At 36.2% G+C, this 11,782-nt stretch overlaps 1 protein-coding gene across 1 annotated transcript; it reads left to right on the plus strand.

Moving 5' to 3' along the window:
* Window positions 1-4,505: 4,505 nt before the first annotated feature.
* LOC120329062 (ryncolin-2-like) lies at window positions 4,506-7,599 on the plus strand. The gene is made up of 6 exons (XM_039395677.2): window positions 4,506-4,840; window positions 5,282-5,347; window positions 5,428-5,579; window positions 5,931-6,027; window positions 6,403-6,499; window positions 6,864-7,599. The coding sequence occupies exons 1-6, from the start codon at window positions 4,597-4,599 to the stop codon at window positions 7,183-7,185; spliced, it is 978 nt and encodes a 325-aa protein (XP_039251611.2). The 5' UTR covers window positions 4,506-4,596; the 3' UTR covers window positions 7,186-7,599.
* The last annotated feature ends 4,183 nt before the right edge of the window (window positions 7,600-11,782 follow it).

Genomic DNA, 11,782 nt, shown 5'->3' on the forward strand with positions numbered 1-11,782 from the left:
CCTATGGCAATATTGTGTTTACGACATGATATAGCATACACCATAGTTTATTTTTTATACGAACTTTATCACTTCGACCATATTTGAAGAACAATTAGAGCAGGGGTCGGGAACCCATGGCTCGCGAGCATATGGCTCCCAGAAAAATCTAATATTCTAAGACTAAGCTTACTATTGTTACGAAATTTCAAACACTTTTGTAGATTTCAACTTGGGCTGCAATTGAGCAACCGTTCAAGGCCCGCAGCGACTACATGCAGCATCAGAAATCTCATTAAATGTATATTGACATTGTATGTGTTGACTTTTGAGTAAACATTTCAGGCCTGATTAAGTGAAGAAATGTTATATGGCTCGCACGGAAATGCAATTGAAAATATGTATATTTTATGGCTCTCTTGACCAAAAAGGTTCCCGACCCCTGAATTAGAGGTTCAATGTATGCTATTTCAAGACAGCTAATTTGTCAAACCTATTAAACTTATAAACCAGTGGTTCTCAACCGGGGGCCTGTGGCCCCATAAGGGGGCCACGACACAAGGCTAATAGTTGAACCTGCAGACAGGCAGTTTCACTAGACTGCGAGATAACCTTCACCTTCACTATCGTATTATAGACGCCCAAATCCATATATAAATCTTAATGCCCAAAATCCGAAAATGGAACGACAGTTACGTTGGCTCAACCAGAGTAAATCGAGATGACAGAGAATGTATTCAATGCCGGCATTACTTGTATGTAATGAATAGGGAATCATTACATCCACCCAATCTCCAAAAGTTGAGTGACAAAAATCATCACCAGGTGAAAGATCGGTTTCTTGGCTGCCAAGGGAGATAAATTTGACAAGAAAGCAACACTGGCTCGGGTTTCTGTCCGAGGAAACAAAATCTAGAAATGCCTTGATGTTGACAGTGACATTCGTCGGGCTGGGCTATATCAAGACGGTGCCTAATGAGAGAAAACTTGTCAGACAGTCCCAAGCGCACGATTCCAACTGATTGTTTACTAAAAATTTGGACTTGTGGTGTGTTTTTGCATTCCATAAAAGGTCGTAAAAACTCAATACAATCCAACACCTTTAGTATTTTGGAATGGCGAACAGGGGGGCCACGAGAGCAAAAAGCCGCCGGAAGGGGGCCACGAAACATAAAAGGTTGGGAACCACTGTTATAAACAATGATCGTACTTAGCAAGCTGGGCGAGTAGTATTCGCTTGTATTTCTGAGACGACTGTTAGTATGGTAAAATGCAAGTTTTTTTTGATTTCGTAACTCCCAAAGAGGCGACCCGAGAATGATAGAAACTTTCGTGAACAAAAAGATTTAGGTTGAAAGCGTCTATCATTTAATAAGTGACTCTAGAGCAGGGGTCACCAACTTTTTCGAAGCCAAGGACTACTTTCTGGGTACCGATTACGCCGAGGGCTACCAGTTCAATGCACACTTTTATAAAAGTCAATTTGCTAGATTCAATTTTTGATAATTATTGGTATTATTTCGTCAAGTAGATAGATCCACTGATAAACTCTATGATTCTTCAGGAAATCAAACGATTATCACAACGTAGCAAATAAATTATTAGCAATGACACTTCAATTTTCAAATTGAATTTAAAGTGATCACTACATCAATATCCTCGGAACCACAGGTCCACAATTTACCTACTTTTTTTACAAACACCCTGCATAACTCTAAGATGAAATGAACTTGACAGTTGTACTGCCAAATGTTACATTCAAAAACACATTCAACTAATCATGAATATCTTGTTTTCAACAAGCAGAAAACAAAAATCGAGCAAATCTGGTCTGATGCTCTCCACCAGTGTGTTGCGTATAGGCTACTTAACACTATAACTCTGAGCGGGTATTGCAGATTTTCATCAGTAAGGCGTATTCCATGCTTAGTTCCTTGTGAAGTTCATGTTAAAAATGTTGATTCACAAAAATAGCTTGAACCAAACACTGATCTCGTAACAGAGGATTGCTTAATTTAAAAGCCAGGCTTTTTCTGCCCGTACTGCGCTGACAATTGGATAGTGACAAGATGTGAAATATCTCGTCGCTTTGTCGTCGCTATAATCGCCACGCAAATGAGACATACGCAAGCTGTTTTTATGGTGGTAAAAGCAATCCACCTTCCATTCGTCGTGAAAATGGTAGGTTTCTTTTCGTTTTAATGTATTATTGGCATTGCTGCTCAACAAATCAACGGATACGAAAAAACGCGAGTTCGTAGAAGGTGACATCTGTGTGATGTCATATTTGGGAGAGTATTAATTAACCCGTCACATTCCTGAGGTCAAATTAAAGTTAGAATGATCGTTACCATAATAAATAACATATTGTCATTCCCAGTTCCCATTTCATATTCATATTCAATAATAATTTGAGTGCATGGCAACAACAAATGAGCTACAATTATATAACCATATCCATACCTTTTTTAATAACTATTGTAAACATATAGAAAACAACACAAAGGAGTATAGTCAGCTGTAAATTGGTGATTTATTGACATTTGTCGTCGTAAAATTTGAAAAAAAGTTTTTGAATGGAGATTTAATTGTATTCTGGCCTGGGCTAATGCCTTAGGTCCTTTCGGACAATGTCCTTCACTAAAAACAAAAATTTTCTCTTTTGCTAACTGCTTGTGACAACTGCTTCAAGATAAATCCGGAGCGCACTAAATGAACAAACGTTAAAGTAAAGGTTTCGCAGTAATATGTCAAAACGATTGACGCAATGCGCTTTTTGTTTCAGACCAGCGGTTCCCAAAAGGCGCCATAGCGTGTTATCAGGTGCGCCGCCAAAATTAGCAGAATTGTGTTGAACATAATTAAAATATGGTTTGATATTTCACACATTGTATTTAGTATAAAAGTTGTATTGTTTCCCATTGAATATGAATCAATAAATTCTTTGCGCTTTACTTTTTGTTACATGGTGCCTGTCTGCCTCTATTGTTACGTAACAATAGATACAGACACCACTTGCTGCACTTGCAATTTATTTATCTGCTGAACCGAGTTTAGCGAACAGGCAAAGATGAGGAAGGAGAGTTTGCCTTTATTCCTTGAGCATACATGTTTACTAATGTTAAATGGAACAAGAGAGCTACGGCCAAATATATGAACACGTCTGTTCGCAGTACAGTACGGTTTACCGTAACGTCAGATCACAGTCTACAAATATATTCACACCAAGCGAAGCAGTACAATAGGACACAAAGTGGCGTCCGAGTGCGCAGAACCTTTAATGACGTCATAGCAAACAAAAACAAATCTCACAGAGCTAACAGAAATATTTAAAATGAATAAAAGTAATAGCCTTCTGGCGAATAATTTTATCTCCAACCACTGAAAATTTCAAAGCAATTGGTAAAGTATTCGAAAAGAAAAGCGGTTTTTAAATATTTCCACTAGGTGTGTTATTCTGTGTCAAACAACAAGAACAACATAATATTGAAACGATCGTTATGTCCACTACGTGTCCAATAAAGTACAAAATAACGATCACGATATTGAGATTTACTGAAGAGCAGCATATTTTTTTCGTGTAAGTGCGCCGCTGGTATTTTAACCTGATGAATTAGCGCCGCACACACAAAAAGTTTGGGAACCGCTGCTTTAGACAATTAAACAGGGGTTCGTCTAGCCTCAGGAATTCTTCATTGAGGTTCCGCTCCATCAAAAAGATTGAAAACCACTCCTGACTCTTGTATCCATATCGTATTGCACAAATATGGTAACGTGGTGTATGTCAGGTCGGCGGTGATAAATCTTCATCGTACGTGAATTAATTAATTATCGTTCAGAAGTTTAGTCTGCTGAAGGAAATTTATTGCAGGCCTCGCACGTATATTTGCGGGACTTTATTTTAGCCCATACACCGCATGATTTATAGATATTTTGAGCTTGCATTTTTCGCAAGCAACGAATAATGTGTTTAGTTGGGAAAGATGGATAACCCTGAGCCAAATCGCTGCAAAATTCCCCAATGAGTAATGTGTTTTGATGTCAGTCTGTTTTGATCGTGTTTCAGCATGTTTTGGGAATTTTAGCTTTAAATTTAAAAAAATCGTTGATATAACAAGTACTCTTGTTGAATCAAGTTCTGGTATTTTATCGATTGTTGCTGCAAATTGTAGTTAGTCAGTGTTGGCTTTCGCCTGATTACACGATAATTTGTGGTCTTGATTTACGCCGGGCAACCTTAGGTAGAAAACATAGAATAGTAAATTTGAGAACTATTATTATTTTTGTCGTTAGAACAAAGACAGTTTCCAGAATTATTATGAGTGGTTAAGTTTTTCAGCTCGATTTATAAGATTGTATAGGTATTCGTAATGAAAAATAAAAAAAAATTTCGCATTTTAAACTTTATTCAATTCATTTAATCAATAGATTACGAAGGAGGCGATATTATTTCTGCGAGGATTAAGTATACATTCTGCTAAAATTGCAATTCCGAATAATAAGTAACACAATGGTATACGATGAAAATTATATTTTTAAATTAGAATATCGCCGATAGATTATTTTTTTATTTCAAAGTAGATTGAGGCGTTCCTATAGTCATACATTAGCTTAGACATGGAAACAACAATAGTGTTTGTTGTAATCGTGATAGCACCATGCTTGTCTACTCCGAACGACAATTTTTGTGAGCACGTTACGCAAATGCATCACCACTGTATTGACGAAAATGGTTCGAATGGACATGCAAACCAGGGAAGGCCTGGTAAAATTGGACCAAAAGGTCCCCCAGGAATTCAAGGACCGCCTGGTAGCGTTGATTATGATATTATCGATAGAAAATTGAGGGATTTGTTCCAAGGTACGTAAGACGGCAACGCTTACAACGTTGGTTTCAAAGTTATTGCTGATTTGTCGAGGTAAAGTTAAAAGTAACAGTTAGATTGCGTCTGAGACAGGCTTAGCCCTATTTTTTGTCTTGGTGCATATCTAAATGGCTGTATACATCCGCAATTTCTTTGATTTTCGAATACTGTTGAGATAATACAACATACTACCACAGATTTTTTTATTTTCGACAACATGAAATAAACTTTTATCTTATGCTTCAACTGGATATAGAAAATTTATAGTTTGTTGCGATAAATTCTCTAAAATATTGTACTCAGATGCGTAAGCAATTTTGGAATTAAACACTTGGAAATCTTCATCAGTGTTGAAAATAATTCTGAAACGAATTTTTTTTAAACAATTCTCCTATATATATAAATATCTTATAAATATAACCATTTTTGTTTTGAAGATACTGAAAATCGGCTCAATAGAAAAGTAGCAAGTTGTGAAGCTGCCGTTGAGAATTTAAAAGAAGGTAAGTTAAATGTGGAATGTTTCAAGACATATATATATATATCCGTACGAGGCGCTTACACTAAGTTGTAAATTTTCCAGAACTACGTGTCAGTACAGTAACTGATTGCAGTAAAGTATCGATGGAAGATATAAAATCAACTAGCGAAACAGGGGGAATTTTTGATATATATCCAGGAGGAAAACAAACAGAAGTTTATTGTGATATGGGAACTGATGGAGGAGGATGGATTGTGAGATACTGTTCACTTGTTAACAATTGCGACCTTCTGACATCAGCAAACAAAACTATATCACAAACATTGCCTAAAATCTAAATTATCTTTCTCATAAACATATATGTATCACTCACTACCCTAAAATTACTGCTATTCGATTGATTTGATTATTTTAAAAATTGAGAATAATTGAGTTTTCAGTTCGGATGTCGGTTTTTTTTCTAGAATAGTTTGATCTACCAGTATCCTAATTGAAATTCGATACAGTGAGAAATATTGACCAGTCTTGTCGTCAAATCGCCCACATTATAATTTTTTACCAACAATTTAACATAACAACGAACAATAAAAAAAACTTTTTTTTAGGTATTTCAGCGCAGAAAAGATGGAAGTGAAGACTTCTTCAGGTCATGGAATGACTACGTAACAGGATTCGGCAATAAAAAAGGGGAATTTTGGCTTGGTAGGTTATGGGAGTTTCTTTTTGCAAAACTCATTCACTGGACACTCTTAAGTTTTTTAATTTTCCGATGTTAGATCATGAAATCATTTTGCTTTGGTGAATGAATGAATATTGAATCCATATTTTATTGGCAATAACTTTCTCAGAATGTAATAAGTCTTTATATTCGATAAAAACAATTCCATTTTTTAATGTCACCAAAGAAAAATTTACTTAAATATATAAATAGATATATAACTATGGCAAACGTAAACCAAAACAAATAAATAAATAAAATAACATTAAATATAAAAATTCAAAGTTTACAGATAGGGCATTTTTTACATATTTTATCTAAACGGTATAAGAACTACTTCTAAATCTTTCTTCATTAAGGTCTTGAAACGCTACACAAAATAACGTCATCCGGGTCTTATGAACTCAGAGTAGATCTCGAAGATTGGTCTGGCGTAAAGAAATACGCAAGATACTCGTGAGTTTTCATTCCTCTCGTACATTTAAAAATTACATTAGCATCACAATAGTTTTATACTTGCTTTTGCACTGAAGTATCAAGTATTTATGTAGAAAAAGCTTCCTAATCTTGACAAAAATGCGCTTTTAATACTTGGTTAACAGGTTTTTACAGTAGACTTAAAAACTGTATGCCAAATTGGTACTTTATTTTTTCAAGTCTATTGCATTCTGTGGTATGAAAAATCCTTGGATTTCTTTTCAAACTTTTGCAATGTTATAATATATACGGTATATGTATATAAATATGAAAAATAAGTACATAGTTGAAATGTTTCAGTATCTATCTCTCCAGTATATATATATATATTTAATGTCTGTAGAACTTTCAAGATCGGCAGTGCAAGTACGAAGTATCGGATAAATCTCGGTGCCTATTCTGGCGATGCTACGGACTCCATGTCACGAGAAAACGGGATGAAATTTTCAACCAAAGATCGCGATCACGACACTTGGACCGACAATTGCGCTTCAACGTACAAGGGAGCATGGTGGTATGGTAAATGCCATGAAGCCAATCTTAACGGAAAATATCATAAAGGTGGTTCACACTCTACTTACGCAGATGGAATCAATTGGCGTCATTGGAAAGGATATAATTACTCACTCAAGTTCACGGAGATGAAAATCCGACCAACTTCATAAAATGTGAGATGTACAACGGGGAGAATATTTTCCAAACAACAGTTCAATATTTTCATTTGATTTTCAATGTATATGTTTAGATACTGCAGGACATCATTCTGTGAACTTTTTTGGTGGACACGTGGTGTCGTATCGTTCCACCATATACTTCACAGTGTACAGTTTGCTTTTTTTCGTAATTGCAATTAATATGTGTAGTCTGCAATGCCAAAATAGTTAACTCTAACGTTTCGACCACGTGGGCCCCTCAAATCGCAGTAATCATTGTCGACATGACTTTCATGCAAAAATTATATTCAATAAAACTATAAAATCGTGTTAAAATACGTTTGAATTGAATTTATTTTGACGATTGAGACGAACAAATATTTGCGAGGATGGTAGACTAGAAGATAGTTTTCCGGCGATATTCATAACGTGTAGCGCAAGTTTTATCAATTACTCTTATTATGATTCATCGTGCATTTAGGCCGTGAGACGAGGCCCCGAAAAAAGCTTAGAAAATGAGTTTCGTAGCGCACATAAAGGAACTACTTGGTAATAAATCTAAAATGTTCCTTAGAAATTTAGTATTAAATAATACCTTGTTCCCATTTCCAAATTTGCACGTATTACGAAAAAGAGGCTTTTACTACAAGAAATATGCGCTACGATTTGCCCTATATTCTCTACGTTCCCGGCAACATTGGCCAATGAATGCAGATTTCAGTATAACGTAACAATTAAAAATTGATCATCTGTTCGCGGGCGGATGAATCTCAGTTTGTAGTCTTTCCATCGTCTTTTTTAGATTTATTAGTTAAGTTATACTAAGACGGTGTTAAAAAGTATAAGTACGGTAAGTTATTAAACACTTGTAGACCCTTACCATGGATAGAATTATTCATCAGGCTGTGAGACGAGGCCTTGAAAAACGCCCAGAAAATGAGTTTCGTAGAGCACATCTTGTAACTATCAATTAATAAATTATTTAGTTTTGTATAAAAATGAACGTTCTGAACGCATTACAGCTTGTTCCTGATGCGAAATGGAATATAAGGTTTCCCAGAAAATCAATAATCATAGGTTTACAACAACACAGCCTAAGAACTATGCAATTCAAGAGCCCTGCTGCACACTAACACAAATGTATTTCTTTAACATTTGTCTTACCAAAATCAGACTTCCTCAGACAAGTAGTTTACAACAAAGAACAGCATAAGAAGTTGCAGTTATTTCATAGAAACTATCAAACGTATGTATTTTTAAGCAATGAAGTCACAAATTATCATCGTGGGCACAAAAACACGAATAAATCGGTTATTTCTCAGAGAAATATACCAGAAAAGTCAAGAAAATCAAATAAATACAGGATGTACATAACACAGGGAACTGCAATATTACAATTAGTTTTCTTCAGCTTTGGTGGTTGTGTATTTGAAATAAAGACAATAGAAATAGGACCTTCGACACTAACAGACGTCTGAAAAAAAATAATATTTATTAAATTGACATCTATATCTAATTCACTTTCTTCTGAATTGCTTCCGAAAGCCTCATTTCGAAAATCGACTTTTCCTTTATAAATGCAATGTGGTTTTTGCAGTCGATACAAAAATCTGTGCAATTTAGGTCGCGAAGTATGTGTAAACCACCAAAGGGGGTTGCGAGCCAAAAAAGATTGGGAACCACTGCTTTAGACCAACTGAGAACTGACATCATTGAAATTGATTATTTTCCCCTTTTTCACACAAACGTGCATTGCAGAAACAGCCATCATTTTCTGAATCAAATATGCCGTAGCCCCTTTAGTAGTATAAGTCTGCTGAATAGTGAAGGATCGTCATTAAATTAATCATAAACCTTTCATACAAGCAAGAAAATATCGTTATTTGTGACACATTATTCTAAGTCAGTAGGTCTAGCCGAGCTTGGGAGTTACCGTACCGCAGGCCTACCTATTTAACAGTGTTTTATGAGCTAGTGCTCAAGTAAAATTGCTATCTATGATAAGGATATACAAGTGTTTAATAGCGTAATTATACTTTCAACACCTTCTTATAATAACTCAACTAATAACAAGAGAGCAATGCTCAAATATATGGACACGTGGACCAGAGCGAAGCAGTCCTCTGACGTTACCGGTACCGTGTAGCCTCAAAAACTTCCGATTTTCTAATCGCAAAAATTTCAGAGTCAGCCGTCACGCTTGGCGGATTAAAAACTGTGTTCCCGTTATTAAAGAGTAATACAGCACAATTTTGGATGAAATATTATATCTCATAAGATTCATAGAAAATTTAGGAATAAATAAAAGTAATAGCCTTCTAGAAAAAAATCAATCTTTAACCACTAAAAATTTCAAAGCAATTGATCCAGTATTCGAAGAGAAAAGCAATTTTTCAATGATGAAGACGAAAATTAACAAGAACAACAACAAAATATTACAAGAGAGCTATGCTCAAATATATGGACACGTAGTACAAAGCGAAATATTTTAATATATTTTTTTTATATATTCACTGAAAATCATAGGATATCCTGAACGAAGCTGAACAGTGAAACAGCTACATGGCTATAGTACGGTAACTTACCCAGCACGGCAGAGTTTACCGATTCCAAGAAAAGACCCATATTAAAGACATTAATTATAACAGTGAGTGCAAGTCCCGCTTTTACGAGACAGTTAATTTAGTGTCACCGTGCTGTGTTACCGGTACGGTAACGGAACTGCCTTGTCTTCACTAGTTCCTGTACTTTGCCAGCGTAAATTAAAATTGCAAGATGATCTAACTCACAAATGTAGTAACCCAAGCGATGAGTCACTACTATATTATAAAACCAGGTACCGGTGCCGCGCAATCGGTCTGTTAGTCGTTGCGCGCAATTCAACATTTCCCATTAACAAATCTTAGCATAGCAAAAGTTTTGTTACATGGAAACCGCCGAAGTTCGATGTGCACGTGATTAAAAGAACAAGAAGAAAAGTGCCAGCATAAAAACAAATCCTTCATGTGTCAAAAAAACGAATCCCATAGTGCTATCGAGACTATTTGAAATAAATGAAATAGCTTGTAATAGCCTTCTGTAGAACATTTTCATCTTTAACCACTGAAAATTTCAGAGCAATTGGTTCAGTAATCAAAGAGGAAAGCGACTTTCTAGGTTTTCCACTAGGTGTCCAACGTCTCAAGGAAAAACAACAACATAATATTGAAACGATCGTTATGTCCACAAACGTGTCAAAAAACTGAAAAAAATCTATGGAAAGGCTACTCAACGCAAAAGCGAGCAGTACATCGGATATTCATCCGACCACGGGGGAGATCCACCTAGAGCTGATCAATTGTAATTGTTACGTCATACAGAAGTCTGCGTTCATTGGCCCATGATACCGGAAACGCAGAGAATATAGGACAGATGGTAGCACATATTTATTGTAGTAAAAGCGTCTTTTCCGTAAAACATGCAACTTTTGGAAATGGAAACAAGTCATTATTTGTTACTAAATTTCTAAGGAACATTTTAAAATCATTTTCAGGTAGTTCCCTAACTGGAAGATAAACGGCCTCGTCTCGCGGCCTAATGGACCGTTCGCCGACCTTTGACCCCCGAAAAATTCCTCCCATACTTTACCATTGCAAAATTTTTGGGGCTATTTTAGGAGTGCTTTTGCGAGTTGGCGCCTGTAAAATGGTGTTACAAGCCATCATTATGATTCATCGCATACAACAGTGGTTCTTGAAGTATGGGTCGCGACCCAAACATGGGTCGCGGAAGGTTTAAAAATGGGTCGCGACAAAGTCGTCAATGCAAGGGCAATCTAAGAGGAGAAGGCGAATTTTCAGCTTTCCCAATGTTTCAATTTAGCTTCTAAACCCTGGTATTTAAAAATAATGAAATATAAAATTTCATTCACGGAAAGAACTGTCTTGAGCTCATTGTTACATCACAATTCTGATATGCCAGTCACGTGTATTATTTTTATGGTATCGGTAACCAATAACCATGCATGTCGCTTGTCGTTGTGTTGACCGCGTGGAATGCCGTCTAAGTGGATTAAAATAACCAAAAATGGGTGTCTTTTTGGTAATGTAAATTGTAATAGACGACGCAATGAAAAAGCTCGCTTCTCGACATTAGAATATTCAATATCTAGAGAAGATGTGACTTCATCTCGAGGCACCATTTACCGCGAACGAAGCAGTGCGTGCACATTTGATGAGTAAAAAGTTGTATATTGCGAGAGATACCGAAGGCCAGCTAGGATGTCGTGTTTGCGACGGACAGCGGGCGCCTTTTCTGCTACAATTCGAGACAAGGCACTTGTGCGAGCGAGGATATTTGGCACTGACGGTTAACAAAACTAAGCTCGCAATCGCCTCGATACCCGTGACAACTTGCGTATTGCGTTAAGTAAAATAGAGCTGTGTATTGAAGATATAATGAAAAGGAAATTTCAGTTTCATCAATCTCACTGAGTCAATGGACTGTTTCTAATAAATAGTTTGAGTCAAACTGTACTAACATTAAAAACACATTTTGCGTTATTTAGGATTGGGTCGCGAGTATTCATAAAACTCAGATTTGGGTCGCGCTCGAAAAAGTTTAAGAACCA

The sequence above is a fragment of the Styela clava genome, chromosome 7, assembly GCF_964204865.1.
Source record: "Styela clava chromosome 7, kaStyClav1.hap1.2, whole genome shotgun sequence".
NCBI lineage: Eukaryota > Metazoa > Chordata > Ascidiacea > Stolidobranchia > Styelidae > Styela > Styela clava.